General features: G+C 32.1%; 2 protein-coding genes across 3 annotated transcripts in view; one reads left to right on the top strand and one right to left on the bottom strand.

Annotated features, from left to right (window-relative positions):
• Positions 1–18,621, top strand: part of LOC142340621 (cyclin-dependent kinase 2-associated protein 1-like) — a 575,438-nt gene that overhangs the window by 364,166 nt on the left and 192,651 nt on the right. The gene's annotated exons all lie outside the window — the stretch shown is intronic.
• LOC142340617 (uncharacterized) overlaps positions 1–18,621 on the bottom strand; it is a 41,434-nt gene that overhangs the window by 7,238 nt on the left and 15,575 nt on the right. Inside the window, exons 5-14 of the mRNA XM_075391307.1 lie at positions 14,191–14,220; positions 12,541–12,576; positions 8,079–8,171; positions 7,963–7,998; positions 7,856–7,891; positions 2,604–2,639; positions 2,496–2,531; positions 2,233–2,268; positions 2,118–2,153; positions 1,660–1,695 (exon numbers count right to left, since the gene is read on the bottom strand). Coding sequence (XP_075247422.1) covers positions 1,660–1,695; positions 2,118–2,153; positions 2,233–2,268; positions 2,496–2,531; positions 2,604–2,639; positions 7,856–7,891; positions 7,963–7,998; positions 8,079–8,171; positions 12,541–12,576; positions 14,191–14,220 — 411 coding nt within the window. The remainder of the gene's footprint in view (positions 1–1,659; positions 1,696–2,117; positions 2,154–2,232; positions 2,269–2,495; positions 2,532–2,603; positions 2,640–7,855; positions 7,892–7,962; positions 7,999–8,078; positions 8,172–12,540; positions 12,577–14,190; positions 14,221–18,621) is intronic.

The following is an 18,621-nucleotide window of genomic DNA, read 5'->3' as shown; positions in this document are numbered from 1 at the left end:
TGATATTTTGATAATAGCTCTCGGCAACTATTGTTAAATTTTTTCTTTTCCTATTCGTTTTCATACCAATTCGTTTCTAAGCTCTGCAATTGACAGCTGATATGAGGTAGCTTTTAAAACAATTATTAAATTTGTTGACAAGTTTTTATCGAAAATTTTTTATTTGCAGTTTCTTTTGAGTAAAATTTGATATACTTAATTTTATTTTGTTCTAGAGATTGCAAAATGGATGGTCCTGCTTTTTGTAGAGCATTTTCAGGGCATAAACGATTTTTGTTGTAGGTTGCAGTAAAAAATAAACCTTTTTATTTCTTCATCATTTTAAAATAAAAATTTTTAGTGAATTTTTTCTATGATTTGCAGCAATGGTTTCACTTGTTTACCCGGCATCTATCGTTATCACCACTAAAGTTTTTGATAGCATTTTAAACCTGAAGTTGTTTAAAAACCAGTTTTAATACAGTTAAGATTGCAACATCAAAAACGAGCTAAAATTAATTGACCATCATCAATTTTGAAAAACTTTTGTTCAAAAATTTGTATCAGACAAAAGAAAATTGCCCACACAAAAATTATTTTGGTAAATTGTTAACTTTTAATTCATTGTTTTTACTTTTTATGGAAAATATTCCAAATTTTTCTCAATATTTTCAGTAAAAACTTAAGGCTGCAAAACTCATACGCCCCGTTTTGATGATTAATTGAACAATTCTTTTCCGCAAAATTTAATCGTCATTTTAGCTCTCTAAAAAGGAGCATATTTTGACCTAAAATGAATCATTAAATGTTTATTGCCACTGCCTAGCGTTATAAAAAGTGTTTTTATATATGTATTCCTTCATATATTAATTCGCACATGACATCAGTTCCTGTGATCTGATCAGAAAGGAATCTGAAAAAGTTTATTCGTTACTTCTTTTCTGAGTTGAGACATTTTCTCTCAGCATTTTTCTTTCATATTCTGCGTATTGTATTTTATCTTCACTCATATCTAGAGCTTTAGATACCCTCAGTGAGTTCAGTTTTCTTGATGAAATTCAATAATTTTCAACCGAGCTACAAAATTTTCATTTCCATTTTATTTTCAAGAAAGGGAGAAAATAATGTCTTGAACAAATTGACAAAAAATGTAACCTGTCGTAAAAACGACCATATTAAGCATGATTTTCATATGACCAAAGTACAAAACTACCAACGCCATGCATCGATCTTATAGGTTTAAATCCAGTTTTTTGGCAGACAAAAAAGTAAGATATATTTTCTGTTAAGAAGGAAAAAGAATATCTTTTGAAGTGGAACCACAAATCTCAGAATTGATGCCTGAAAGCTTAAGCTTGACGCCGTTCCGAGAGATCTGCCAATAAAACATTTCTGCACAAATTTCCAAGCTTTTGCAGACAACCAATTCAATCAATAATTACCGGATTTTTAAATATATTATTCTATTATTTCATCGGATAACTTTTCCGCTGTAGAAATGGTTCGAGAAGCATTAAATTACTCAGAGCAATAAATTCAGAAGATCAATTTTATTTCAAATATAAACTCACTGAAAAATTGAAAGGCCGAAGTAAGTAGAGCAACATAAAAACCTTCAAGACCCAAAACCACGCGTCCGTTTTCTTACTTGCCCCTTTTAGATCGGCGGATACTACTAACCCGTTTGCCCATAATGTCGTAGAGCAATCCACCGGGCTAAAATTAGTATGGAATTTCATAGAGTGCTCAAAACAGTTACGACAAAAACAACTTATCTCAATCACAGCGTTTGAAAAGCCATGCAAAGCGGACACTCGATTTCATGCGCGTTACTGAGATCAGAAACTTTTTGGAATCAAGGATTAAGGCAGAGAGTTAGACACTCTCTCGTGTATTATTTCACGACTCTTCTAAGTAAAAAGGCCACACGATAAAAGTCTTATTTGCATGATACATGTTTACAGTACTTAATTGATTAGCCTTAAAATTGGTCACGTGACATTGGGTTGAAATCGGTCTTTGTTTCTAGGCAACTGTCGATTAATGTTAGATCTATTCTTCAATATTTAGATAGAAAAGAGCGCTACTGAGATTTACTCCCCCAAGCAAGCAGTGTATACAATGTAAAATATACATACACGCTTGCCCATAATGTCGTATAAGTGACCACCGGCCTAAAAGGTTTTAGAATTCATTTTTTTTTTTAGTTTTTAAAGCTTGAATAACAAATTGTTTGTCTAAATTGAAGCTTACCCTCTTGCCCATGATATCATACAGATGGCCACCAGCCTAGAAATGAACAAAAATCAAAAAAAATTGCCTGCAATACTTTGCTAGGAAATGAAATGACGTCTACTTTTTATTAGTGGCAGCGTATCTTACTCGCTTGCCCATGATATCGTATAGTTGGCCACCAGCCTAGAAATGTGTAAACTTTCTATTTTGAAACAGTCTGCACCTTTTCTGTTGAAATATTCTTTTCAACAGAACTTTCTATCCGTTAAGTTGAAGCTCACCCTTTTGCCCATGATGTCGTACAGATGACCACCAGCCTGAAAAAAGAGAAATTTCTTATTTAACTGGTATTTATAGAAGAAATTATTTTCAATGAAACTCAATTTTACCCTCTTTCCCATGATATCGTATAGATGGCCGCCAGCCTGCAAAAAGAAAAAAAGTTGACCATATTAAGCAGTCTGTTTGAAATCATCTTACCCGTTTTCCCCATAATTTTATATAGATAACCACCAGCCTGAATAACTATTGTACAATATGATTGAGTATACTGAGCATCATTATGACAAAAAGTTGTTAATTCACTAATTATGTCAACTGAGGTTAAGCTGAAGCTCGTGACAAAAATATAAACATGTTCCTTAATTTCAAGTTTTTCATCCATGTCTTTCAACATATATGAATGGATAGAGATATCAAAGTTTAAATTATTAATGATTGCATATAAAAGCGTGAAACAAAACTTGAAGTAGCGTCAAAACATCCTGAAAAAAAATCGTTGTTTCAAAACGTGCAGTCATGTATGAAAATTTAAGAACCATGCTCCTGGTTAAATATGATAGATAGTTTATTTGGTTTATTTGAAAATAATTGTCATGTTTTGGTTCGATTGATAGCGTGATGCAGTTATCAAGTAAAAATTAAATTTACTAACCAAAATTTTGCTGCCAAAACTTGAAACCTACAAATATATTTCACCAAATTAGATTCCCAATGTAGACATTAAAGATAAACATTCCCGATATAGACATTAAAGAAATTAATTGTTGTCATCATTTATGGGTGCAAGTTGTGAAAAAATTTTGTTATGAAACTCATCTGCAATTTTTTCAGAAAAGCGATATCGATGTTTAGTGAATAACGGAAATGCTCTAACTTGTCTAGATATTGTACAGTTTCTCTTTAAATATTTTTCTACAGTCTTCTACATACTAATATAGTTTCTTTTTATCACCTAGCAAACCCAAGACTTTTGTTGGTTCTCTGAGAAATTGGTTACTTCAAAAAAGATAACATCTCAAAAAAATGAAGGTTTGCCATTGTTTCGTTACATATTTTGACCTAGATATTAAAAATGAACAGCAAAAACTGGAGTAATAATAAGTGTTTAATCTAAGCGTTAAGGTTTTTTCAGCTCATTTGGTTTTTGATTCGCTTTTGCATACTTTTTAGATCAAAATATCATTATAATGACTCATAAAAGTAACTCTCAGAAAAATGACTGTTAAAATTTTGCAAATGACTCTGTAGCTTGCAAAATCTTGAGTTTGAAATCGATAGTTGACATAATTCAAAAAGCGTAAAGAGATTGAACGGACCACCGTTTAAAATGATGTTATCTCTTGTTCGCGAAAACAGGCGAACAAAAAAAAGAAAAAAATTTTTGTTCAAATTTTTCGTCATATTTTAAAATCTGAAGGTAATCGTAACTTTTCAATTCCAATTTAGTTATATAACTAAGTACCTGTCTTCATAGAGAAGTAAAATTTTTTTATTTAAAATATATAAAAATTGCGAGAAAGCAATTTGTTTTTCTATAGCAATATAGACCTCCTTGTTGATAATTGCGATACATTTCAAACAAGAATTAAGAATGATGTATAACAAGAATTAAGAGTGTTGTTTAACTATGTAAAATGAAAGTAATTACTGACATCAAAAACTACCACGTGAAACAACCATACTAAACGAAATTTATACAAAATTTTGAGGAGAAACATACAGTATCAGATTAGTTCTGAACATCTATTTTCAAAGAGATAGGGAAAAGTGAAATCAGTTTTATATCGATTACTGGCATTTTATTTTTTTAATAGCTGACTTGTATTTCCCCGTTGTAATAAGAGCGACTACGTTAGTTCAATTGTGATTGGAAATATGAATAAACGAAAAGAGGGAAAAATCTGTTACCTCAGATTGCAGCATACAATAGAAATTTTCTTTATTTTATTTTGTTAATTTATTAACAAATTATTTTTATTTAACTTTTATTTTGTTAATTATAATAATAACAAAAAAGAGTAGCCAGCAAACTATTTACTATCTGCCAGATTTATCGCTCTGATATGAATAAATGATAAAAATCTGCAAACAATTTTTTCAAAATTTCGTACAAGTTTCAAAAAGTATCCAGTCTGATGGCATCTTAGCTCAAGAATAAAACCGACTGTTTTTTTTTCAAAACCGTTCTTATGTCTGATCATTTCAAAGTCACGAACTTAAGAAACAGCGCGGCGCTTCAAGTAAAACTAGGAAATTGTTGCTGCATAGCTGTGCCATGATAGAAAAGGAAGCTTATTTCGAAATTGATACAGAAACGGGAAGGGGTAACGTCTTTTTTTATGAAAGACAAAAAGTCAGACCCGATGTATATATAAATATATAATGCATATATATAAAGCAAATTGATATTGAATCATTTGATAAATTTGACAAGATAGTGAACCTAAAATCGAAAAAAAAATTTAATAAAGAATTGTTTGGTTGCTAGGACAATTAAAGGTGAAATGTTGTCAAAAAACATTTTTTTAAATAACGAACGGATAAGCAATCAATGAAAAAAGCTGTGATATTCTTAGATACCGATTGACTCCCGGCGGACCACGGTTCATAATCATGTGTCTTATTCCCTCTCGGATGTAAACTACTGTTTCTCAATACCAACAAGGAGGCTCGGTAATGAGCGCTTGCACAAAAAATTCCGACCCCGCTCATCTGCATGCGAACAGATAGAAAACCCCAATATTTCAGTTATTTTTAAAAAAATTTGTGAATTAACAAAAATATCGTCTTCAACCCAAAAACTTCAATGGAGTAAAAAATGCCGCATTAGATTGATGGTTCTGCCATTTATAGGAAAGCGAGGCAAAACGAACAACAAAATCAAGCAACAATAACAAACATTAATTACATCCAAAATTCATGTCAATTTATTTTTGAAAAATTAATAACACAGTCAAGCTAGCGTCAGATAAAACTGAAACTGAGCTAAAAACCTAAGTTCATAATAAAACTCGTTTACGATTAGACAAAAAAAAAGAAACAGCCAAGTTAAAATATTCGCTTATGTCCTTAAAAATAATTATGCCAAGGTAAGATAACCATTAGATGTCAACTACAAGTATACAAGCGTTTTATTATCACCAAGGACAATAGGATCCGTCTTCAAGCAATTTTTTTGCTGTTACAAAAAAACAACAACTAGAGACAACAGAGAAAAAATCAAAAGAAACTTAAGAGAAAACACTGTCGAAACCGTAAAACCATTATCTGTCCCTCAAAAAATCTTCAGCTGTGCTTTCTTCAATTGCCAATAATGTGGTATGTTACTTCTCATTAATTAGAGTACGTAAAAAGTTGACAAAAAAGCGAAAAAGTGGTTACATTAGGAAAATTTTTTGTGTTTTTCGAAAACAATTATAATTACAAACTCATGAAATTCATTAGCTAAAAATGAAATTAAAAAATTGGTTCATTTATGCGCCCAAAAGAAGCCCTTGAGATCCGAAATGATTCAGAATATGTCTTACTTTTACAAAAACAACGTTAAAGCCAGACAAAAATCAAAATTTTTTTTCCTTTTTCCCGTGTCGAAGTCAGTATTGTCGTAACGAAATACTTTAAAAACTTTCAGTTTTGTACATTTGAGCCTTCTTTTGATGCCAATAATGTCATAAGTTACCTTTAATTAACAATAATAGGTAACAAAATCACACAAACAAAACAAAAGAGTGAAAATGGAAAGTGTTTTTTTTAAACAATTGTCTTCATAGTCATGAAAGCCATCAGCTATCTACTCAATTCAGAATATAGGTGGCTCAACCAACTCTCCATAAAAATCCAGTGAGAACTGTCATTCTCCAGGAAATTTCATAGGACTAAATGCAAAATGAAAACGACAGTTAAAGACAAAAGTTAAAAAAAACCTCAATTAATTTCTTCGAGAAAGTGGCGTCGAAGCCGTAAAAACCCCAATAATTACCTTTAAAGAGTTTGATTCGTTCAATTTTGACTTTTCATGAAAGCCATTTATGTGTTTTGTGGACTGCCAATAAGGTCACAATGTTAAGAAACGAGAAAAGGGCATGAATGGGCAAACTTAACGCGTAAAACAAATAGAGAATAAATTTTAATTGAGTAGAGAGAAGAAGCATTCTTTCTTTGCTGTTAATAAGCTACAAGTTGACCAAAGTAAGAGAAAAATAGTGGCGAAGTTCAAAAAGCCCTTGTTTATTTAATAGACAAATGATTTTAAAGTCAAAACTACAAGCTTTCGACTGAAAAAAAATTATATTAATTTGGAACTGCTTATGAAGCCAATTGGACCTATCAACAGTGAGCTTTGATTTGAAATGTTATTCTTTCCACTAACATAAAATAATCAATTTTTTAAAAAACAGATCGACCGATTACAAACTGCATTTTTTTGGATTGTAACAGTCCCAGATTGGACTAAAACTAGCCTTGCCATTGCCGTTCATCCACTACAAACACTCATTTTTGGATTATTGTAGATATAGATGAATTTTTAGTATTAAAATCAAAAATTAACGCTGCGTTTTTGATAATAAGCGAGATAAGTTTGCAAAAAACGGCCAAGCGTTCAATTCCAGAGCAATCTCAATGAAAGTGGAAGTAGGAATAGCCCTCTTGGAGTATAGAAAGACTGTCTTATTTGTTTTTGTGTACTTTTGGCAAATATAATCACACACCAAAGAAGCTTATTTCGTTCAATTTGTGAAGAAAAATGCTGATTTTTGGAATATTTAGCCAAAATTTTAGCCAAAAAAATCAAAACCGTCAACAGTATTTTTGTCTTTGAAAATTAAATCAACAACACTACTGTTAACACTTTTGACATATTCTTAAAAAATTGATTAAATTTTCCGAAATATGTGAATAAAAATAACGCAATAACGCAAATCAATCTCAATATTCACAAAAACTTAAACCTCGATAATTGACTCCAGAAAACGAAACTCAAAAAAATCTTTATTATTCCATACTCTACGCTGGATGGACTTTTGAATGATATCACTCATAACTCTCCACGATGAATCTATCGATCGGCCAAAATTGTCTAAACAAAAAAACCCAGTTGAGTATATAGTTTCTCCCCCACAAGAGGGGTCGGAACAAACACTCAAAACTATGGAACAACTTTGTTCTTGCCCATCTTTAACTGGATGCATACATAAATTATTCCAATGAAAGAGAAAGCCGACGAGTGCTGTCAGCCTTGACAAAAACTAATTGATAATTTATCAAACTTTATAGGTTACCTATGAGTCATAAATTTTAAGTCACATTTTGGCGACCACCAATTTTTGATGATCAGTATGAACGTTTTAAAGCAACTTACTCTCTTTCCCATTATGTCATATAGATGACCACCGGCCTAAAAAGTAATTTTTTTCTCCACCCTTCAATCACAGTTACAAGGTCATTAAAATAATTAAACTGTCTTACTCGTTTGCCCATGATATCATATAGATGGCCGCCAGCCTAAAAATTAAACTCTTTATCAAAATTAAACTTCTTTGTTCACTTTTGATTTAAAAATGTATCTTAAAAATGTATCTTACCCTTTTCTTCATAATGTTGTACAGGTGAGTTCGCTTTGCAAAATCGTCAAGTTCGCCTCGTTTCTTCAGAACGTTGTAGAGATCACCACTTTCCTAAAAAGCACCCGGACGCAAGTGTAACTTTTCTCCTAACACAAAATCTTCCTAAAAGTTTTTTCTCGGACATCATTCCTTGTTGCGTGATTGAGATAGACAAAAACTTCCTTTATCTATCATTGCTTTGTAGGTCCTCAAATATAGATGGATGCTGTAGGAAATATTTAATGATCGGGAAAAGGAAATAAATTTTACTCCCTCAATAAGAAATTTGTAAGATTCGTTCTAATTCGTGCTATACGGTAAAATTTTAGAGAAGTTTATTTTGTATCGTGTAAGATAACCATTTTTGAAAACTAAATAATTGTAGTGCCAGATCTTATGGAAATGTTAAAAAGCTGCCTTTTTTAGCTCAACCTAGTTTAATCCAATTAAAAAGTAGAAAAATTTTTTTATCTAAAATAAGTTTTGAAAAAATCTGGTAAGATAAAACCGTTCCTGGTACAAAAATTAATTGTTATCTTTCAAGACGTTGCAGGATTTTTGTTTTTCGACGACGAATTGTTGTCTTGCAAGACAAATGGTAATCTAGCAAAATTCTTACAAGAAATTAGAGACCTCACATAAAACCGCGATTGCACTCAGGTAATCTCGAAGGAATGTCTAATTATTTGATTTATTGGTGCCGTGCCAATGGAAGAGCATTTGGAAAACAAAAACAAGAGGCGTGTTTCGAAATCTGAAACTATTCCAAGATATAATTGTTTAGGAGATAAGTGAGTTGCCTTTTCTAGGTTACTTTTATGAAAAAGACAAACATTTGTTTTTGAGTAAATATAAAATTTTCAGGGACAGTACAGAATTTATTGATCAAAGTCTTCAAGTTGCTAACTATACTTTCTCATGTTCGATTCCTAATATCACAAAATACACCTCTTTAAAAATAATTTTCGATAACAAAAATTTGAACATTTCCCACGCATTAATGCAAGTCATGCTATTTGCAGCAAACATGTTCTTTATAGGCAAACAAGTTTGAGATTTAAGAAATTTTTTTTTCACAAAATTAAGTTGCCCTCATGTGACATAATGTTATGTCTGACTATTCTAAACATAGATTTTAATAATACTTAGAGTTCAATACAATTTTGGCGTAATAGAAAACGATTTCGGTGTTCACTTCTATGAAAAGTACAGAAAAAAGCAATTGAAAACTGCTTTTGTTATGAAATTTGTAATCTGCACTTCGAGAACAATTTGAAAAATGAGAATAATTTGAAAAATTAAGAAAAAGTTGAAAAAGAGAAAAAACAATTGGAGCTTATACAACGGTGGAAGCTCTGCTTTCTTGATGTTCTAGATTAATAACATGCGATTTTATGTTTTTTGTGTTTTGTAGTTTTTTTTCTCTTTTTTTTCGATTTACATAAGATGTGTACTTTCAAGGATTGCGAAGTTTTTAGCGTTTTAACAAAGGCTAGATCACTAGGATGTCAACTAGAGCTAATTATGTTTTTGTGCTAAAAATGGCTGGTTTTCTTGGTTGTTCAAAGCGATTAATTATTTTAGTAGATTCTTGCAAATTATATGATTATCTTGCGCGATTCTTTCAAGCTGGTCATCTTTTTTTAAGCAAAATAATCATTCTTTTTTTTAAAAATGGAATGGTTATCTTGCAAGATCTTATGAGAAAATCCGACAAGACTATGCATCGTCTTGCAAAATCTTTAAAGATAACCTTTCAATTCCGACTCGAAAATGAATGTGCTCTAAGAAGTTCAATACTGTGTTGTTTTAAATTTTGTCTACAAATCTTCTACGACTGTGTCAATATTTTTAGCAGTGATGGCAGCATTTATCATATGAGTTACGAAGGCTTGGTACGAATCTTTCAAAATAACTATTGAGCATTGTCTATGGGGGGGGGGGGGGGCTGTAGCGCCGCTTTTTATCAGAAACGATAGCATGCTTTAGTTTTCGCCCAACATAGACACATAGACTCACCCTTTTACCCATTATATCGTAAAGCAATCCGCCGGCCTATAGTAATAAACGGTAAAATGAAACCACCACTTCTGAGTAAAAAGCCGAATGTAGTCACAATCTCAGAATGCAGCAACTAAATTCACAGTTTTACGACGCCAAGAGTTTGTTTGATGACGTACTATATTCTTCGCGGGTATACTAATTGATATTAAGTTTTTAAATTTTACAAAAAATTATATATTCCGGCGTTTTCAGTTCTTTAAATAAGTTTGCCTCACAACTTTTTGGCTTTTTTGATCAAAAAGCTATCCAAAACATCTCAGCGATCCTCTGCCGACTAGTTGAATATTTGAGTTTTGATGTGTTGCTGTTAAATTTGAAAAATTTCTGTTTTACTCTTTTTCAGAAGTTTATATCACTTTATTCGCCCTACCAATCATCAACAAAAACGCAGACTTTTAAGCCTCCAAAATCTTTACTTAATTTGTTTCTTGTTTTTATTTGCTTAATCAATTTTATCCTAAAAGAGACAAATAAAAAATTCTACTTTTTGAAAGATTAGTTTAAGATTCTAATCCACACTTTTGAATCCACTTTTAAATTAAATCCATTTTTTGATGATTAGATGGCTTTGCTTAGATTCAGTTTGCTTTGTTTGAAACTGCATTCATAGGCTTATCTCAACATTTTTCTTTGAATTGCAAAATTGTTTTCAGTGCGAATGCTAAGATATTTTTTGTATTCATGCGTTAGTTTTCGATAAATGACTACGATCACCTCCCTGATATAAAAAAATTGCTCGCAAAATAAATTGTTCAGTTTGTTTCCTTGATTTTTTTCGTTTCTTCGAAATACTGGCGTTAGTGACGCTTTTTTATTGTTTGAATTTCTTTCACCAATTTCGAAAGTTTTTCAAGAAAAGAAAAAAAAACAAATAGATTTCAAATGCAAGTGAAACGGTAAAATTGCCAGCATGGTTTCAAGTTTTGTCTTTAATCATCATTGAAATAAATTTATTTGAGTGTAATTGATTCAATCGTCTGAATGGTTTTCAAGCTCAGTTTTAAATCTCTCAATTATTTTTGCTGTGCTTAAATTATGACACCGTCAATTAAGAGAACAAATTTCAAAAGCAGGATATTTCAAAATCATTATTGATAGAGATTAAATTTGTCGATTGACAATTCGGAGTTCAGTGAGAAATCATCAAAATTTTAGTGAACATTAGATAGAAATTCAGGTAATTAATTGCCGTTTTTCATCGTTTTTTATATGTTACAAGGCTTTTGCTGCCGACATTTAACTATCTGATCCGTATTACAAAGTAAAGTACAATTTCTTTTTGGTTCAATTGGCGTGCTAAAATACCCCTGAGCGCGTTTTAGAAATCGAAATGAGAGGCCTTGAGATACCAGAATCTATTTTATTGTTTTCTTGACGTAAATTTGCGGGAAAAAAAACAGATTATAAAATTTTTGCTTTAATTATTTTGCTTTAAAGAGTTTTGCTTTAATTATTCGAGGTAGGAAAATTGAATTCAAATCCAATAAATTTTTGTTGGAAAACCAAATCAAACATTCATATTTTAATTTTGTTATGAAAAAAAAACTAGTTTCATACCAAAAAGAGTAATTTTCTAAATTATTTTGTTCTCAGATCTTCTACTCGAAAATTTTTTTCGTGTAAATCTTAAGAAAAAAATACTTGTTCGCTGAAACATCGACAAAAAGTTTCCAATTGATTACACAACAGACTTATAAAACAAAATGAAGTCAGAACAATGATTGAATAACAACTTCAAAAAGCAACAGTTGAAATTAGTATTGCGCATACATTATTGTTAAAGTTATTTCATAGCCCTGAAAAGGTTGTGCCTCTTTGCGTTTAGAAGAGCTTACCCGTTTGCCCATTGTGTCGTACAGGAGACCTCCTGCCTAGAATTCCCCAATAATCCTAATTTCACCTTTCTATTTATTTCATCAAAAAACAACTCACTGCTGTTTTTCATAATAAGCAGTCAAACATCAGAGTACCAAGTTCGAAATATTAAATAAGTGACTAGCACTTAGTGATGTTAAATTTTTGAAAAATTGGATAGATTATTTGGATCTTTCTGTTTCCCCCCCCCCCCCCCCAGCTTAGTGAGCATAAATCTTTTATGACCCCCCGACGCACGTGCTACTTTCTTACATAGTAACGTGCTATATAACAACATTTAATTTGTAACTGGTAGTCATAAAAAAACACGGGGGAGCCGAAACAGAATAGGTCCGATTATTTTTTCGTTTGCCCTAGTTGTCTTCAAGGATTCAGTGTTATGGAGCTGCTAGTTGTGCGAATCATTGCATTTAGTAGAAAATACACAGTTGACGCTCATCGAAATTTTTTGTTCCTAGCAATTTTGAAAGGTCAGAGAGATGAAATATTGAAATGTGCTTACCCGTTTGCCCATTGTGTTATACAGAAGCCCACCTGCCTAGAATATCCCAAAAACATGCTCTGTGCTGTAATATCTGTTTAGTATCTGCATGTTTAGTGCAACATTACATAGTTTACCGTGAAGAATAAACCAGACAGTTTTTAGTCTTTTCTGTGCAATTAAATCCAGCTCTGATTCAGAGTAATCACTTTATGAAAACTAAAGCTTTGCGCTGATAACATTGTCTTATATCCGAGTTCATAATCAGTGCTTAAACTTGACCGGAGACCGCGTCAGTTTCAGTAGTCTGCAAGTCTAATTTCAGTACTGATTCAGAGCTATGATCATGTCGCTCGTCAGTCCTGTGCGCGGCCTGGCCAAAGAAAAACTTGTCCTTGCTTAGGAATCAAATTGTAACTGTTTTCCAAATCTTGGTCAAAACTTGCCAGACCTCTAAGACTTGATAAATGCTGGATAATTATGAAATCTTTTTTACTTTTAGACTTTTCTGGGGTGAGTTGGTAGAAATATGAAATTTCAACAAAACGCGCTTATGATTCGAAGCTATGGGCTTATACTTAAAATTAGGGCAAAAAATATGGTCCAGGTCGTGTAATAAACATCTGAGAAGGTACCCCCGGGCGTTAAACTTCGATTCATATTTATACCATCTCTAACGGGGGTTTGGTCAGTACTGACAAAGACCTGTCGTTCAGTAACGGGTGCAGGATTAATGGGTGATAACTTGTGCATAAACAGAAAAAGCAAGCAAAATTAGCGTGGAATTATCACCAATAAATATATAGCTACTAAATTTTGTTCGAGTAAAATATATTTCAGTGAGCCAAAATTTAATGTAACTTTCGCATTAGTGTGAATTTTTTCTAAAGTTTGAATCATTTCTTTGAACAGAGAACAAGACCGAGACCATTTGAAAAATAACTGAATAAACTAAAAATGGTAAATCAAAACCAAAAGCGTGAGATTCAAACTTACCTTTTTAACATCCTGAAAATAAAAAATCTGAAAACCTTCTTAACATCCTATTTTTTAACATCTTTTTAACAGGTAATACCTTTTAACACGTAATACCTTTTTAACATGTAATACCTTTTTAACATCCTGAAAATAAAAGCTCAATTTCGCGTCGTTTTAAAATATAGCTATATTAATTGAAATAAGAGCTGGTTGAAATGACTGATCGAATTTTGGTAAAATCCAAAAAGTTTCTGATAATCACTACACTAGCTACGACATAGTTACGTTATGTATGAACATTTACAATTGATTTGTTTAATCTAATTCAAGTCATTTCCAACTATAACTATCTAGAGTTTTACGTGTGATATGGCAAAATGCTTAATTGTTATCATTTAGCAGCAACAAGGAAGAGAAAAAAACTACATCTAAATGTACAGTTCTGAGGTCTTTCCCATTATAGCCCCCCCCCCCCCAATGAAATTATAGCCCCCCATTATGGTATATTTACCGTGATTGGGGGGTTATAGATTATCTGACCACTAGGCTGGGGGGCTATAATGGCAAAGACCCCAATTCTGTGGGACATGAAAAATGACACGTGAACGAACTGGGGTTGACTAGCTATGAACATTGATTGTGTTACGACAAGTGACATGAACACATGGACAATGTGCAGGTTTTTTAACTTACATTCCGTTTTCCAGCCATTATTGGTCGCAGCTTTAACAACTGTAACCCTTTGTGCTAATGTCATTATGGTCCGTATTCTACCTCTGTTTGTACTGTGAAAATAATAACAAAGAGACGCGGTAATGTGCGTTCGCACATAATTTTCCGACCCCACTTATCCACAATCTTGCCTTAATTCGCTACCAAATGAGGAAGAGATTGAAAACATTCAAATATATACATATCGTTCCACAAACTACTAATGGAATAAAATAATGCCACGTTAGAGAGCCGATGAAAGCTGTTGTTAATAGGACTACTAGAGAAGGCAATCATAAAAATCAAATAACAAACAATAATTACGACCAAAACTCAATGCTTATATTTAAAAAATCATAACAAAATCAAACTCGCATCAGATAAAACCTATACAAAAAAACTAACCTATACTTCAGTAGTAAAGATATGGGACCTGTCCTCAATCGACTGTGTAACAGGTTGATCAAAAAAGAGCAAAATGTGCCAGTAGTAACAAAGCCGGGAAACAAGCGGTTCAAGCCAAAACTGTTATGAAGAATAAATTATGACTCAATAGAAACGGGTTTTGTCGTGTCTGTACAGAGACTAAGCTACAAATCCACCGAAAAATGATTTAAAAAATGGCAAAGTTCAAAAATGCAAATATGTTTTCGAACACAAAAATTTTCAAAAGCCATAACAGACATAAGATTTCAACAAAAACAGAAGAATTAGGTTTCAACACCTAAGAAAGCCAATTGGGCTTGTAATAATTGAGACTAGGTCACGAGACTACAAAATAACAACAAATACAGGCCAAAACCAAAATTTCACAAACAATTTGACAACACCAGAGCGTTCAAGGCTCTATAAATATAAGATTTTATCTGCAAGAATTGTAAATCATCACTTGCTTCACATCTGAACACCAACAACGGTTTTTTCATTTAAAAGGACTACCGAGAACTGACAACAAAAAGAAATCAAAAATTGAACAGTATAGAAATCTAAAAATTTTTATGATGAAATTAAAATGTCGAAGCCATCCGTCAAAACATACAATTAACGGAGCAAAAATTGTTTAAATCAACAAAAATATTGGAGATATCTTATTAGTGAGACTGGGTTATATGGTGACGAAAAGGAGAGCAAAATGGTGACAGTTAACAAAATCTTTTTTCAAAATTAATTTGAAGGTCACTCAAACAATTAGCAATAAATTGAAACCTTTAAATAGGTTCAGTTATAAGTCCTGGGGAAGAAAAAGGGACATATCATTATCACGTTTATGTCAATTAACAACAAAAAGAGAGACAATGGTAAGCAAAAACAAAAAAGTCGCTAAATTTTGCTAGAGAACTGTGTCTCAGCCCAAAAGCGTAAACCATTCAACAAAAGCAGTTAAAATATTCAGATAGGTCCATTTTCAACGCCGTGCTTTTTTCAAGTATGCTGTCGCTCAATCGTTCAATTGTACCTGTCAATAAGGTGGTATTTCGAAAAAGAAACAAAATGAACCTATAAAATGATTAATTAATGTCATAATTTTAAAAAAAAGAAAACTCGGAGTAACGTGGTGACAAAACAATAAGAAAAAACATTAGTTACACTCAAAACTCGATGTCTATCTTTAGAAGAAAACACAAAAAATTTGAAATGGCATAGGATCACACCAAAACTAAACAAATCGACCTGTACATTACCAAAATAACTTTGAGAGCTGTCCTCAATTAGACTCCTAACAATTCAAAAAGAAAGTGTAGAAAAAGAAAATCTTAACGAAAAAACTCCATTTTTGGAAAATATTACATTCTAAGTGATTAAAACCAATAGGTAGCAAGTGAAATCATTAAAAAGGTTGTCTCATAACTCTTGGTGTAAAATTGAGGAAGCAATTGAAAACTGTTAGTATAAAATTCTTCAAGAAGCAATTCAGGCCTATCATTATCCAGATTATGTCAAACTACTACGAACATTGAATTCGTTCCATAGCGCACCATTTTAGTGCCAAAGTGGCCTCCTCACTAAAATGTTATTCTGGGAAGGAAGCACAAAGTGAACTTGAGAAACCCGCAGATGCGCAAACTTGAATGCTGAATTTTTAAAACGAGAATGCTTTCTATCAAAGCCAAAAATTTTTCAGTTGGAAACAGAACAACTAAAAGCTGCATTTTGCCTTGCTCGAAAGAGGATAAGGCATATATTTTGGGCGAACAACCTACCTATCGACAGAAAGAAGAAGAAAATGGTAAAGTTCAAAAATCCATTGATTTATCTCAAAACAAGTCTTTTCAGAATCAATGAAAAACCTAAGCTTTATGCAGATAACAAAAAAATCAGAACACTTTAGGTAAGCAATTGGGCTTGTATTAGTGATACTCAGGAAGAAGACTACAAGAAAAACTTTGCAAGGATGGAACCCAATTTTTAACAAACTGTTTTACTAAATAACAGAATTGCAGCCATTAAGACTATTAGATTTTAGACACAATTGAAAACAAAAAATATCAAGAAAATTTTATTTTTTCACCTGGGTTTCAGTTGATAACCAATGAGTCCTCTTTGTAGAAAGGGTTGAAGAAAAAATGCAATATCGACCAGAGCAGAAAACTAAAGAAATTATTTATTGAAACAATTTGTCTAAGCCAGAATACATTAGTAAAAAACATAATAAACAAAAAATTAAACTTTTCTTTCAGCAAAAAGTTGTTGATACCTATCGATGACAAGTGAAAGTTAGATGATGTCAAAATCAAGAACAACAATGGGAAGATTCAGCAATCCTTTGTTTTTTAAAGTCATTATACGAAGAACATTTTTTCACATGGAAGAAAGATCGGGCTCTATTTGTTGCAATTAAGCTACAGGTCGACAGAAAAATGATATAAAAGTTGCATAGTTCAATTTTTCAAGGATATTTTCTTAACACAAATGTATATTTCTTAAGAGTCATCAAATATCAACTGAAGACAGGGTATAGCTTTATTTGCGCAATTAAATTAAAGAAGCCGATTGTAATCTTTCATTATTCAGACTAAGCCATAAGAGCGCGAAAAGAACAAAAAATTCAAACAAAACACAAGAATTCAATAAAAGTTTTTTTAAAAACAACACTGTCGACGCAATAAAAACCGCTCCTTCTCTATACCTATCACGATATGTTCGATGGAAATCGATATCATCTAAGTGAGAATTGCTCTAATTGACTTTGGATTTGAAATAATTTTGTCAGCAATTAACATAAATAACATAAACATTGCAACACTTTTCATTACAATCGGAACAATTTTTGATCATCAGAGTCCATGAAGTGAAGGAAACTAACCCCGATACAGCTGCATGCCAAACTAAATACCCAATTGTTCCCAGTAATTGCCAATTTGGCAGTTTCGACTAATGAAACATCTCAATATATCAAAAATGAACAATGCATTTTACATACAAATCGAGTTATACTAGCGAAAAACATGCAAAAATTCACTTCAAGTAGACTCCTTTGGAAGCGGAAGCAACAAAAGTCCTCCCTGCTTTTCGAGTTATTAAATACTCTTTTATCAGTTCTGAGGTCTCTTCTTCTAGCAAGCTTAAACTAAGTGTGCTAAAAAATCATTTTTGGCACCATTTTGACTAGAGTATTTAAAATTAAAAATAATAGCAACATTTTAGTTAAAAAAAGAAAATTGGATCGAATCATTCAGCGACCTTTTTCTAACTTACGGGTTAAAACCACTGACATTTTTGTGTACAATTTTAAACATTTTGCAAATAAACATTAATTTGGGCTAAAATTACAGGAAACGTGAATAGAAACATCTGAAATTGGGCTACTATTCACAAAATTTAAAAATCGATAAATCTCCGTAGAAAACGAAATTCAAAAAAGCATGCCTGTATTCTACGCTAGACGGGCTTTTTAAAGACATCACTCAAAACTCTCTACGATGAAAAAACGATGGGCAAAATTTGGCTGAAAGAAAAAGAACCCATTTCCATTTGAGTATATAGTTCCTCCCTCCCACAAAATGGGGTCGGAACAACAACGAAAAGGGAGCCAACAAGTATTTGCGCATTTTTTACCTTTTTTTCAAACAATTAGCCGCAAAAATTTTATCATTGAAAACAGCATTAGACAGAATACTTTTTATTAATTGCCGACGCTTTGCCAATGAATTGAATCGAGTTTTATGGAAACAAAAAAAAATTAATTTTGGTTCTCAACTACGGTTCTCAACTATTTTTCAGTGTTTAAAATCAAAAGAATTCTATTTTTTTACGATGAAAATTTTGATTGAACAGTAATAGAGCAGCATATTCCAGGCAGCATATTCCAGTTAAAAAATTGAAGGCAGCATATTCCAGTTTAAGATACAAACCGAAGAATTGAGGCGTAATACAGCAATTTATTTACAACAATTTTTCGAATCAGATCTTTTG

This window comes from Convolutriloba macropyga, chromosome 6, assembly GCF_964194025.1.
Source record: "Convolutriloba macropyga chromosome 6, txConMacr16.3, whole genome shotgun sequence".
Lineage (NCBI taxonomy): Eukaryota > Metazoa > Xenacoelomorpha > Acoela > Convolutidae > Convolutriloba > Convolutriloba macropyga.
The sequence above is the reverse complement of the archived record's forward strand: the minus strand, read 5'-3'. Positions and strand labels throughout refer to the sequence as shown.